The following is a 14,302-nucleotide window of genomic DNA, read 5'->3' as shown; positions in this document are numbered from 1 at the left end:
CTCTCCTGAAATGCATTCCCAGTGTAATTCTATTTCCTCATTCATGCTTTTGTTTCCAGTGCTACTGGAGTTCTAGTCAGCAAACTAGGGCTTATTTTAACACTTTAAAGCCACAATTTGTTGCTGTAAACAAACAGCATTGTTTCCTGTGTTTTTCTGTAGTAGAAATGGCCCAATCGGATGTTTTTCCTCATGCCTGTAATCCATAGAACTCAGGAGGCTGAGACAGGAAGATTGCTGAGAGTTTGAGTCAGCCTAGGTTGGAATGAAATCCTGTCTCGAAAACACAGCAAAACAAAAACCAAAACAACAATAACAAGACTCCAACCAAACAATGAAAACAAAACAAAACAACGCAAGAAAACAAACAAACAAAAAACCCAAACATACACGTATACAGGAGGAGACTATTTCAGGCTGAGGACTAGATTTCACTGCTGTGATTAGACAAGATATAAAGTTTGGCCTTTCGACTTTTCATAAGTCAATGTCTTTTTGTTTGTTTGTTTGTTTGTTTTTTGGGTTTTTGTTGTTGTTGTTGTTGGTTTTGTTTTTTTGAGACAGGGTTTCTCTGCGTAGCCTTGATTGTCCTGGACTAAATTTGTAGACCAGGTTGTCCTGGAACTCACAGAGATCTGCCTGCCTCTGCCTCCCTGAGTGCTCAATGGCATTTTGGAGTAAACTACACTCCTATTGGCTGGCTGAGCAGGTGCACTGCCGCTCAGCTCCACAGGTGGCAGTCTTGCCCCAGTGGGAGCAGAGTTGCTGCGATTAGGGTTCTCCTGGGACACAGAGAACCAGATAGAAGGAAGCCTTACTCCTAGTACCACTTGGTGCCCAAGCGTGCTCAGACAACTAACTATGCATCGGCTAATTTTGAGACTTCGTGGCTTCTTTCAGAGGAAGGCGGAGCCAAAGGAACAGAGAGAACAGCAGCAGAGGCTCTTGGGAGGTACTGTACTAATGCTTTCTCCAAAGAGACCTTCTCTTAGAGGTGTGTTCCATCTCGGGTCTGGAGTCCCAGAAACTTAGAAATCTACCTGGCCAGAGTAGCACCATCTTATTGCAATACGGCATCCTCACAGTTCCTTGCCGAGTGCCCCCCTACGCTGCCAGCTGGATAGTCTTGCATGGATTCACTCTAGAACTTTCCTTCCTAAAGAAATGACCGAAGTCAAAGAGAAAATAATGACGCCTGGTACCACTTCGTGCTCAAGCGTGCAAAATTTTCCTCAGAGGCAAAATAATGGGGACTACAGGGACGACTCAGCAGTTAAGAGCACTTACTGTTTTTAGATCACCCAGGTTTGGTTCCCAGCCCACACACTGCTACACACAGCTGCCTATAACTCTAGTTCTTGAGGCTCAGAACTAGTCTGCTCTCAGAGGGTACATGGTGGACGTACATAGTTACACTCAGGCACATGCACGTACATGCACCCACACACAATTTTTCTTTTAAATTTTTTTAAAATAAAAAGAACAAAGTATGGTAAAGGGCAAAGCAGGGTGTGTGAGGGGTGAGGCGCTATTGGCAATTGATGGCAACTACAACAGGGAGAACCAGTTTTCTCTAGGATGTGACCTCTTGTAAGTCGACCACCCTCTAAGGCAGGCAGTAGACCCAAACGTATTTATTAGACAGCAGAAACTGAACTCTACGGCCTAGATAGAAAAACCACTAAGAGATACCACTAAGTTGCGTGTCCAGGGAGGTGGGATTGATCTGGGAGGAACTAAACGAGTGGGATAGGTCTGATCAAAATATATTGTATGAAAATCTTTTTATTATTAATATTGGTTCTCTTTGAGATCTGCCTGATTGTGGCTCCCTGACTACTGGGATTACAGGCATGCGCCACCACACCCAATTTGTGCCACAACCCCTGGCTTGTATGAAGATTCTAAAGAACTAATAGAATATTGCTTAAACAAAGAAGGCAGAGATAGGAAATGAGAGAAAGGGTGGAGGTGGCAGAGGGGAGGTAGCTGTTTGGAACTTTTAAAAAATTTAGAGAGCCGGACATAGTGGCTCATACTTTTAATCCCAGCTTTTGGGAGGCAGAGACAGTGGGATGGATATCTGTGTATTCAAGGCCAGCCTGTTCTACAAAGGGAATCCAGGACAGTCAAAGCTACACAGAAAACCCCTGTCTCAAAAAAACAAAAACAAAAACCATCCCCATAATAAACAAACAAATAAATAAATAAATAGATCTGGATGAATCGTTGCTTACTAGCTTAATTCCTATGTCAAATAAAAATCACTCCATTTCTAGACTTTGGTGATTGTTTACCACAGTTTTCCCTGGTAGGGCTTATTTGTAGTGTGTGTTTGCACTTGAGAATAATCTGTGTAATTTTTTTTATTTATTTCTTAGATGATACCACATTAGAAAACCTGCAGGGAGTTGGGTCCTATTGTGACTATGGCTGTATTAATGAGCACAGCCTCTTCAGTGCTGATGTCTCCACTGGCAAGGAAACTCTGAAAATTGAACAAAAAGTTCCTGCAGTTGTGGAAGAAGATCAAACAACTCGTAGATTGAACACAACTACAGTAAGAGTTGTATATTTTGGGAACTCTCTTTATTTCCGGGTTCTTTCACCTTGGCTTCTATTTGCCTGTGTTGAACAGACATGTTGCAATAGATAGAAACTGAAGTTTAACTTAGGGGACGATATGGGACATATGCTCTACTATGTGGTATTATCTATTTAGAAAAGTAGAAATTGCATTGTATCCCTTCATCAGTCTTTAACAGTAATTATTAGAGCTCATATTATCCTGTAACTACCTTTTATTAGGCAAATAATGGATCTGTGTTGTTAATTACTATGTAAACAGATATATATGTTACTCATTTTTTAAAATAGCTTTATTGAAGTATAATTTACTTACCATGGATTTCCTCAATTTAAAAGCTGTTTAGATTTACAGAATCTGCATCTAGCCCAGTTCAGATACTATCATTTTAACTGCATCTAGCCCAGTTCAGATACTATCATTTTAATCTGTATATGCAAACTAATTTGTTATTATAACTGTAATTACTGATGTAAATAGTGACACTATAATCGACACCATCAGCAGCAGGATGTGAGACTCCCTATTTGACAGGATTGCCAAGAGTGGAAGTATTGTCAAATTTGAAATTTTTAGCCATCTAAGAAGTGAAAAGCCAGCCAGGCTTTTAATCCCACCACGTGGGAAACAGAGGTAGACAGATCTCTGTGAGTTGAAGGCCATCCTGGTCTACAGAGCTGGTTTCAGGACAGCCTGGGCTAGACAGAGAAACCCAGTTTTGAAAAAAACCACACACACACATACAAAGTGAAAACCTAGCCAGGCTTCCTCATACAGTCTGGGCATCTGTTAGTTTGAAGACAGCACTGAGAGGTCAGAGGGCACAATGAATCATCCACATAACTACTCAGTAGTGGTAAAGAGATGGGAGCCTGGTACTTCCTTTATGGATAAAACTGAAATGAATAAATAACCACTACATTAGTAATGACAGCTGAAGATGCATTTATCCCAGCCAAACCAAACTTAATTAATAAACCCCTTAAGTCAGGAACAGCACAAATTTGCAACATGTTATGCCTGTACCTACATCTGGAGGATGAAAAAGCCATGGATTCTTTAAAACCCTCCTAAAGCACCATCAACTTTCATGAGAGCGAGAGGAGCACCAGGGGAGTGACTTACTCTCTGATGTTGCTTGCTGTACTTCAAAAGCATGCAGACTAGGGGCCAGCGCCCACTTGAAAGCAGCAGCATGACCTTTCATCCCAGTTCTGGAATAGCAGACACAGGAGAGTTCCTGGGGCTTGCTGGCCAGCCAGTCTAGCCAGTCATGGCATTCTGGTTTGGTGAGAGAGCCTCTCTCAAAAAATAAGATAGAGAACAATTGAAGAAGCTCACAGTGTGGGCCTCTGACTTCTACAAGAACAGTCATAAATATCTCCTAGCCACTGCTCCGCCAACACATACAAATTTTACCCAATACTTTCTCCTTCCAGGCAGTCACATTTCAACATGAATTCAGTCACCCTTACTTGCCTTTTCCTAGGAATAGAGCGTGTGTGTGTGTGTGTGTGTGTGTGTGTGTGTGTGTTTTCCCCAGACAGCCAGGGCTAGACAGAGAAGCCTGTCTCAAACAAACAACCAAACAAACAATAGTTATTTACAATAAGACTAGGTACAAAGGGGCAGAGGCAAGGGAGACTGGGAAGAGTGGAAGGAGGCTTCAGTTGGTATGTATTGTATAAAAGAAGAATAAATAAATAAAATGCATATAAATTAGGAAACAAAAGGAGTATTTACAAAAATTGAAAAATAAACAGCATTGGGGTGATGAACTGCTCAGACCCTCTAAATCATAGAATAAAGCAGTGAGGTGGGGGAATGTCCCAAAGGACAAGTCAGTTCAGGTACAAGTTCGTGCAAGTCGCCTCAGTTGTTTTTCAGCTTATTTCATGCCCCAGGGAAATCTTCAAGAGGCAGGACAAGTCCAGCCGGGTGCATTCTGACCAGTCTGCAGCACAAACTGTTGCCCCAGGAAGGAGACAGCAGCTTCAGCTCTGGGTGAAGCCTGAGGCTGGGGGTTAGAGGGGGAGGAATGAGTAAGGAGTAGGGCAACAGTTGGGTCTGGTATTCCTGCTTCAGAGGACCTGGTAAGAAGAGCAAGGCAGCCAAAGTTTATAAGCTAACAAAGGTCACACAGGCTTCCTTGTGATTCCACACTGCTGACCATGGCTCACTGTGACAGCCTCACATGGCCTCCTTGGTGGCCTCCTAACAGGACTGCTTCTCTTACTTCTTCCCTTCAGTCAGTCCCTACCAGGGCACACAGGGGCTCTGCAGGCTTCAAGAGCCACAGCAGATGGGAGAGTAGGACTTAAGCTAGGGTAGGGAACAATGATGCCCAGGGCTACCACGTGCTGCTACCATGGGCCAGAAGCTGTGGGAGCTCTCACTGGAAACTTTTGAGCATGCAATTCTGCCTGATAGCTGATCCTCCATGTATATTAGGCAACTAGGTAGCATATTAGATTTATAAATTCTATACCAAACTGTATGGAATGGAGCCCTGAATTTACGGCACTTTCTTTTCGTGGGATGCGGCATTATCCTTTAAAAGGTTAAAGTAAACTGACTTGTTTGTTCTCATTTGGTTATGTATTTATTATACATGTGTAATGTTACATTTTCCTTTAAAAGACTCCATAGATAAATCATGTGGAACAAGTCGAGGGAAGACACAGACCAAAACCCATATGAAGTCAAATGGGAATGCTCTATTAGCTGACAGTGGAGAATAGGTACTTGAAACACCAAACTCTTGGTGACAGAGCTCAGGGGTACAGAGTCACAATGACATCACTGTCGGGAATAGGTCAGGGGATCCTCATTGTATTCGTTTTGGTTAGGCATTCAATAGGTAGTTTGGCTCTAATGTGTTGCCAAGGTATATGTGACTGTTCAGGGAATGAGGGATGAAAAATTGCTTGAGCAGACACAAAATGGAGTCAGGGTAAGAGCACTTCATGAGAACATGGCCAATGATTATTGTATAGGGACTAGATTTCTGAATGATGGGTATTTTTCTTGTTTTCCCATGTCATTTCTACATTTTATATATGGAACTGTGTTATTTTTGTAATGAGAAAAGCAAAGCATAAGATAAAAATGATTATAATTCTAAGAAATGAAAATATTTGATACTTTAAAAAAAACTTTAGATAAATTCTAACTTAACTGTGATTTTTAGAGCCTACAGACCTTGGTTATTTTCTTCCATCCCAGGGTGAACTAGGCATGACCCTACTTACCTTCCATGATCAGATGAGACTGACATATTTAAGGTGTTATATGGCCTTTCCATTTATTTTCTTTTGTCTCCCCGGATGCTCTGGTCTGGAATCTTAGCATTTATATACCCTTCTTTTATGTTTCATTGCTGTCTCCCTTACTTTCTCCCCCAACTCCAAACCCAAGTTCTTCTTTTATCCATTTTTCTGATATTATTATTATTCTTTCTTTCTAATTAGTTTGGGGACTGGAGAGATGGCTCAGCAGTTAAGAACACTTGTTGCTCTTGCAGAAGACCCAGGTTTAATTCCCAGTGTCCACATATTTGCTCACAACCATCTGAAATTTCAGTTCCTGCGAAACTGACACCCTCTTCTGGTCTCTGCTTTGGTCTCTGAAGGTACCAGGCACACATATATCAGGCCAAGCAACTTCTATTTGGTGCATTCATCTGTGCCTCCTTTCAAAATATCATCCCACTTGGGCTTGTTTCTTGCTCACCACCCTGACTCCCACCTAAATATCCAACTGCTCTCTATCAGCTGGCCAGGCAAGACTGATTTAGAGGATGGGTGGTTTCATCTGTGCAGCTACAAGAAACCCTCATCCCTGCTGGGTAAATCTTTCTAGGTACGGTTGGCTGGGAATGGAGTGCCCACACTCCCCTAATTATCTCTCACCTGTACTCTGTAAGGAAACTAATAACTCATTGCTTCCCAAGAGTGAACTTCGGGACCTTAGGAGAAGGGGTAGTTGTTGGTCACCTGTCTCCATGGGAAGAAATTTTAGGAACAATGATGCTCATACAGTCATGCAGCCTAAACACTCATGCACAAACTCTAAGAAGATTTTTAAAATTAGTTTTAAAGGTAGAATACAAAATAATGGTTGCATTATGCCATTTTCATGCTTACATATCATTATACTTTGCTCCAACTTGTTTCCCACTGCAGTACTAGTGCCCCCGAATGACCCTTATCTTCTGCCCCTCCAATAATACCCTTTTCTGTTTTTATGTCATATGTGTTCTATTATCCTGTCTTTTGCCTTTGCGCTAAGATCTCATCCTTCTGTCTTATGATCCCCTTTCTGGATCCATAACTGTCATACATGAGCACATGTAGATATACAAACACACATATAGACAAACATTTATCCCAGCTTAACTTACCAGATAACAACCTCTTCTTTCACAGCCCAGGTCAAAATCCCTTCCTGAAAACCTCTTCTGTATTCTTAAAGCATTCTTCCTTCATCTAAATTTTCTTTCTTTTCTTTCTTTCTTTCTTTCTTTCTTTCTTTCTTTCTTTCTTTCTTTCTTCCTTCCTTCCTTCCTTCCTTCCTTCCTTCTTTCTCTCTCTCTCTCTCTCTCTCTCTCTCTCTCTCTCTCTCTCTCTCTTTCTTTCTTTCTTAACTCCAGAAATCATTTTTCAAATCTTTTACCATGCACCGTGAGTTACTTTGAATTAGCTCCCCCCCCTTTGGTTTTTCAAGACAGAGTTTCTCTGTATAGCCTTGCTGTTCTGGGCCTTGCTCTGCAGACCAGACTGCCCTCAAAACACAGAGATCTGTCTGCTTCCCAAGTTCTGGGATTAAAGTCATGTGCCACTATCACCCATCTTGGTTTGCTTACTTTTTTGTTTTGTTTTGATTTGGTTTTTGGTTTTGGTTTTCTCTGTGTAGCCTTGGCTGTCCTGTAGACCAGGCTGGCCTCAAAATCACAAAGATCTGCCTGCCCCTGCCTCCCCGAGTCCGGGGACTAAAGGCCACCACCAGTTCCAATACTGCCCAGCTCTGAATTAGCTATTTTTCTCTTTTATTCTCCTTTTATTTTTAATTACTGATAAGTAGAAGCTTTATATCTTAAATTTTGCATATAACACTAACTGTGTTAAGTCTGGAAGACATGCAAATAATGCTCCGAGAACAAATTTTTAAAATTTATCATTGTATAGCACATTGCCTGAGCCCTTATATAAACTATGGAGTTTATAAAGAGTATTGATGTTGGCTTATTAATTGTAATCAATGTCACATACCAATTCAAGATCCTAGATAGGAGAAGCTAAAGGTGTCCTAGGGGGAGTGTGTGGCAACTCTGTATTTTCTTCTCAGTTCTCTTAACCTGCTCTAAAACTATAGTAAGAGCGATAAGGAGCTTAAGCATTATTTCACAGCACATGCCAATTTATGTCACTTGTCTATGATCATTATTTGAACTATTATTTGAACATTGATTTTAGGGTCAATTTCAGATTTTTTTTACTTTGGTTTGTTTGCAATGACATTTTCATTTATTTATTTTGTTTGCTTCATAGGTGGATGCTTTCTGTGATGACCATGGTGATGAACCATCAGAATCTCACAAGACAGTTTTGCTTGGTTGTCTTACCTCTGTAATGGGTGATTCTGACTGCACTGATCACAATTTGTCCTTCTCTCTAGACATTGTTTGTAAAGGTACAACTCACATTTTTAAATTTAAAATTAGGTTTCACCCATTTGAAATATTATCAGTAGGGCTTGGGCATCATCTTCGGGGTCAAATTTGGAACATGCTTATTTGATGAGAGGATTTTTGTGTTTCAGTTACTACTGCAAGATACTTGGATCTTTAGATGGATTAGTCTCAGGCCCTGTGCTTGTTAGGCAAGGACTCCATCACTGAGCCACAATCTTAAGCCTCTACTTGGCTCTTTCCAGCAGCATTTCACTATTTGAAGTGGCCCATTGGGGTTTGAAGACAGTGTTAAACAAGGGACACGAACATCTCACACCGTAACCTGTTACATTTTCATTTGTTTGGGTACACTAATGCTTGTGCAACTTTTGATTTATATGGGTATTAAATTTTTATTCTAACACCATTACATGAATGAAAATGTACTATGTTGTAATACTCCAAAATCTTTAAAATAAGGCAGGGAAATAGGCCTGTGCATTTCCGTGTATATGCTCATTCAGTGTTGAATTCTATTTGTATTTATCTGTTATAATCTTTTATTGTTTTATATCTATATTTAAATAGGTTTAATATATATTAATATGGCAATAAAATTTATTAATTTATTTATACATTAAATATATATTTAAAACAATGAAGTGGTTTTTTTTAAAGAGACTGTTGGTCCTTAATTTGGTTTAAGAGAGAGTTCTAGATATTGGGACAGAGGACAAAATTTAGAAGCCTTCATTAAATCTTGCTTATAAAGAGTTCATGTTGCTTCTAAAGAGCTCATTGTATCATTGGGGGAGACAAACATGTGAATCCATTAAAATGAACTGATGCAAGAAACAGTGGACAAAGAAGTAAACACGATCATGCTAGAAAAAATTTGAGAAAGCTGACCTTCATACCCTGCCACTTTGTGTCTGTACCATTAATGATCAAGTTGGAGAACCAAGACAAAAAGAAAAATAACAATTTGATGCATAAAGTAATGTAGATCTAATGAAATATATACCTAATGAAATGTAAACTTGATATCTTTATTATTAAACCCCCCCCCAGCCCCTGTGTGCATGTGTGCCTTGAGACAGGGACTTCCTATAGTGCCTAGGTTTGTCTCAAAATGTTAAACTCATGCCATATCCTTGCCTCAGCTTTCTAAATACCAGGCTGGACTTTGAAAGATGAATGGCAGTAAAAATAAGTTGTACCAACTATAGCTTAATCAGGTGCCATTTTACTTGGATAAAAAGAGTAGCATTGTCCCAGCAACACAAAGCTGCTTTCTAGTTTACTTTCTTGGATGTAAAAACTTGACCTTGATATTGGTTGTTATCTCAGGAACTCTCCAATGATGACTGTTTGGTGGTGTCTGGGACTTTATGACATGTTTTCCTCAGAAATTCTCAGTTTTCATAGCAAGGGTCCCTGTGATCGCTAAGTTCCAAAGACAACTTCTTAGCCTGTCACTGCCAACAGGAAGTCAGCAACAACAGGAAGGAAAGGACTTGGACATGTTTGTAGTGCAAAGGATAAGACTAAAGGTACTGAAGAGAACAGGAAGAAATGATGGAGTCAGGTCCCTGAGCTATAAATAGAGGATAGGACCAAAGGTATAGTTCCAGAGGTTTACCTCTGTGAAACAGAGTTAGTCATGGTAGCAGGCTTTTCTGGGATAAGAAAGACAGTGGCTAAAAAAGGTGTTGCTGCTTGCTAGCACTATAAGCCAGTCTTAAAGGTCCTAACCAGTTATATATAAAATTGTCAGAATAAGTGCCATTAAAAGGATACTCTGAAACTCAGTGAAAATGGCAAACAGTTCTTCATTATTATTTTTCTTATCAGTGTGTTGCTAGAAATCAAATCCAGGTTCATGTACATGCTAACTAAACTACAACGTCAATAATCTCTTTAATAAGAGACTAAAAGAGGGAAAAGAAGAAACATCATCATGATTTACCCTATACTGACTAATGAATATGTTGGTTTTTTTTTTTCCTGTTCACTGGACAGATATTTTAGTGCCTCATTCACTTCCAGATATTTTTCTGTTATCGTCTTAAAGTTTTTTTTTACAGGTTCATCTTTTTTATTGGACATATTAACAAGAGGTTTAGTCAAAAAGACTGAAGCCCATGTCATCATCAGACTCTTTAGATTCTTCCTTCTTCGCTTCCACTTTCTTCTCTTCAGCTGGGGCAGCAGTAGTGGCTGGGGCAGGACCTCCTGCCCGTGCAGCTCCAGCTGCTGGAGCTGGCCCATCAGCCCCTACATTGTAGATGAGGCTCCCTATGTTGACATTGGCCAGGGCCTTTGCAAACAAGCCAGGCCAGAATGGTTCAACGTTGACACCGGCTGCTTTAATGAGGGTATTGATCTTATCCTCCCTGACTGTAGGCGGAGTAGATGCAGGCAAGCTTGGAGACTGAGGCTATGTTGTGGATTGCAGGAGGTGCTAGTAGCCAGATGAAGTGAAGGACTCACCCCAACTGGGCCTTAGCTCCCTCGGAAGAACAGAGCACCTTGGCGGCAGCAGAGGAAAAGCTCTTATATGTTTTTTTTTCTTTTGTGTGTGTGTGTGTGTGTGTGAGAGAGAGAGAGAGAGAGAGAGAGAGAGAGAGAGAGAGAGAGAAAGAGAGAGTTAGAGAGTTTTGCCTGCATGTATATATATGGCACTTTTGCAAACCTGCTGCCTCCAGAGGCCCTAGAGCTGGAAGTACACGGAGCTATAGCCTCCATGTGGCTGCTGAACACTGAACCCATATGCTGTTCAAGAACAGCAAGGACCTTTAACTGAAGAACCTGCTCTCCAGCCCTCACCATTTACAAAACTTTGTCTGTTTTTACCTGTGTGCATGTGTGCATTTATCTGAGTGTATGCCACGAGCATGCGGGTGCCTGCAGAGACCAGAGGAATGCAAAGATAAGCGAGAGGTGGCTGTGGGTACTGGGAAGTGAACCTGAGTCCCTTGCAACAGCAATAAAATCTGCGCCATCTCTCCATCCCTAGGGTTTTGAATGTTCAAAATGTATTCTGTGTGTAGTAGAAACTGTATCAGGGATGATATCACGGTAAATGGTAAAGTGTCATATTCCACCCAGATAAAGGCTCTTCTAATTTGATTTTCTGTCATGACTGTTACAGATTTTGAACCTTCTAATGGTGACCTGGTAGACATTGAGTTTTCTGAGCAGGAAGACACACAGAGCAGAAGAGCCATCTTGATGAAGCCCATGAAACACTGTCATGTAAATAAGGTAGTTTGTGTGTGCTGCATTTGTCCTTTGTTTCTGCTTATCTTTAATTCAGTGATAATTTTTGCTGCTCAAGATTATACTACAAGCCTTAGGAAACTTAAATGCATAATAAGCTTGTTTTCTTATTCAAAACACTGTAATTCTGAAAGGAAATTATGAGAACAATGTAGTACATGTGATGAAAACTGAACTTTATATAGGTTATCTGGGAGGCTTTAGAATGTCCTTAGAACAACAAAAGCAAAAATGACCAAGTTTCTTGGAAACGTTAAGAAAAATGAGTGGAGTGTCATTTAAACTCCTCAGGAATATGTGGGTATGATATGAGTAATGAAAACAGAAAACAAGTTGGTTTGTGTTCATTTTGCACCATAGGAAAAAGGAATGTGCTTCTAATGCAATCAAGGAAGCTCAGTATGTTTTCAACATCACATTCCTTTCTCACTTGTTTCTTTCTAAGCAGCTGGCCTTAACTAGAAGTTAACAGCCATTTTGGGTAGTATTTAGAACAAAATTTGCTGAGAGCAGCAAAGTCCTGGTGCTAATCCCCGTGTGAGGTTGGATCTGGGCAGGGGTATGTTTCCACAGCCCTAGATGTTGCTAATATATAAAGGAGGACGGGACTCTGCAGTGGAGTGGAGGAATCTTCTGGTTAGAGCCAGGGAGAAGAAGTGCAGTAAGATTTTCTCTACTCATTGCTGCAGTTTTTCATCACAGGTCTGTATTACCAGAGTAGATGGAAGAACTGGGGTGTTAGAAGACACCATCTTTTTCACCTTGGATTCTCTTAAGCTTCCTTCTGGATATGTGCCTCAACAAGATGATATTGTCAATGTTGTTGCTGTGCAGAGCATTCAGCCCAACTATTTCTGGAGAGCAGTTGCAATGACCCCGGTACAAGCATTGTAGGAACCAAGTCTTTGTATTCCTTCTTCAGTGTTACTTCTATGGGTAGTCAAGGGCTGCTTTAATATAATAGTTTGAGTTACTAAGCCAAAATATATGTTAAATATTGTTTTTCTTAGAGATACATTGCTGTTTTTGTTGGAAAAATGGACTCACTTTTAAGAAGGTGCCTGGTCTGTTCAAAGATATCCTCAAACTGCCTTTTGTCTGTAGCAAAGAAGCAATGCTTCACATTAACTTAAATTCCCTTTTCTCCAAGGTCAGAAATGGGTTGTGTGCTAGGAGCCTTGTTTGTCCCTTGAGCAATACACAGAGGGAGGCCAGTATGTAAATGTGTGTAATTTAAAGTCACAGATGCCTTGAGTCCATTTCCCATCACCTACTCAATTTGTATATCAATTTAATATCTTCCTAGTTGAACCCATCCTCTCATGTTACAATACCAAATTCATACTTATAGGATTTTTGTTAATCCAATAGCCTCTTGGCAGTGCCTGAGGCACACTGCATATTAATAACTTCAATAAAGGTGTTGTCTAAACAGCAGTCCTGTTTATCTGTGATTAATTTGCTGTTCAGTCTATAAATGACATTCTTGTGTATGCCATTAGCTCTTTACTTGCTGGTATTGTTTTTTGTAAACAAAAACCATTGCTGCCTGGGGTGTGTATCAGCTTCCATGACCCCTTTGTGAGCCAGGAGCTGACTATCTACACAGGAATCCAAAATACCTGAAGGAAGAGGACATTATTTACTCAAGCTGGAGACTGTTCCTAAGACCTAAGATCACACTGGTTTACGCCATGAGATTCCTAAATTTTTCTTCACAGCATGTACACATGTGACTGCCCGATTGTGAAGCCCATATCAATGTGTCTCTGGAAAGTTGTGGTGAGCTCTAACACTGTTGAGAGTCAACATTTTACCATCTACCACTGGCCTGAGTAAGTTTGATTATGAATTTGCCTTACATTTCTTGTAGGTACTCCCCATGGCCCTGTGGGTTACCTCACTTTATAATTCAGACCATAGGACTGAAATAGTTCAATCTTAAGTAAATTCTATTTTATTTTGTTTTGTTTTGGCTGGTTTGTTTTTGCTTTTTCAAGACAGGTTTTTCTCTGTGTAGCCTTGGCTGTCCTAGACTCACTTTGTAGACTAGGCTGGCTTTGAACTCACTGTGTTATCCATCAGGCAGTGATCCTAGGCATTGGAGTGAAACCAAAAGCACACATGTCCTTGTTTTAATAGAACTTGGCCCATGTCACTGTCTCTTACGTTCCTTACCCCAGGAGTCATGACATAGGAGAGAAAGGGCAAGTAGGAGCTCTGAAAGCTCCAAGTCTCTGTGATTGTCATCATTCTTAAGCAATATGGTAAACCTTCTTGAGGTGATATAAGCTAATGCAAGACAAGTTAAAGTATATCAATGCAGGTTTATTGGAAGCAATTCTTGGCCACTATGCTGGGGGAGGAAGAGAGAGTAAAAAGCTCTTGCAGAGAGAGAAAGAGGAAAAAGAAGATAGATGTAGAAGGAGAGGAGAGTGAGAGAAGAGAGAGGGAGGGCACAAAAATGTCTGGATTATATATTGAAGGGGGAGGGGAAGCCCCTTCCACTGGGCTGAAAAGTTCAGGATAGAGAGTGAGGGTATATAAGACACACCCTGCAGCAAATGGGGACCAAGGGATGCTGGGAGAACTTGAGAGGCCATGTCCACTTTGGTATGCTAAATATGCACCTCAGCTGCTTGTCCTAGGTCTGAAACCCAACACCCTATACCTTGTGGAAATCACAGAAAAGTGATGTGGCTCCTGGTAGGTCAAATATGTTCAAGGAATGACCCTACATACAGTGTATGGACAGCCCAAAT

At 40.7% G+C, this 14,302-nt stretch overlaps 1 protein-coding gene and 1 pseudogene across 1 annotated transcript; one reads left to right on the top strand and one right to left on the bottom strand.

Moving 5' to 3' along the window:
* Window positions 1-861: 861 nt before the first annotated feature.
* LOC110543106 (cancer/testis antigen 55-like) lies at window positions 862-12,434 on the top strand. Its single transcript, XM_060375037.1, has 5 exons — window positions 862-952; window positions 2,382-2,560; window positions 8,137-8,278; window positions 11,413-11,525; window positions 12,243-12,434. Exons 1-5 carry the CDS (start codon window positions 862-864, stop codon window positions 12,432-12,434), a joined length of 717 nt encoding a protein of 238 aa, XP_060231020.1.
* Window positions 10,333-11,157, bottom strand: LOC110544340 (large ribosomal subunit protein P1-like; annotated as a pseudogene).
* Window positions 12,435-14,302: the final 1,868 nt, after the last annotated feature.

The sequence above is a fragment of the Meriones unguiculatus genome, chromosome X (genome assembly GCF_030254825.1).
Source record: "Meriones unguiculatus strain TT.TT164.6M chromosome X, Bangor_MerUng_6.1, whole genome shotgun sequence".
NCBI classification, from domain to species: Eukaryota; Metazoa; Chordata; class Mammalia; order Rodentia; family Muridae; genus Meriones; species Meriones unguiculatus.
This window is presented reverse-complemented; position numbering and strand designations above follow the sequence as displayed.

Excerpts from the sequence above, each read along its gene's own strand:
- LOC110543106 (XM_060375037.1), top strand. The coding sequence starts at position 862 with ATGCATCGGCTAATTTTGAGACTTCGTGGCTTCTTTCAGAGGAAGGCG. Across the intron at positions 953-2,381 it reads GCAGCAGAGGCTCTTGGGAG|ATGATACCACATTAGAAAAC; the intron begins GTACTGTACTAA and ends TTTATTTCTTAG. Across the intron at positions 2,561-8,136 it reads GTAGATTGAACACAACTACA|GTGGATGCTTTCTGTGATGA; the intron begins GTAAGAGTTGTA and ends TTTGCTTCATAG.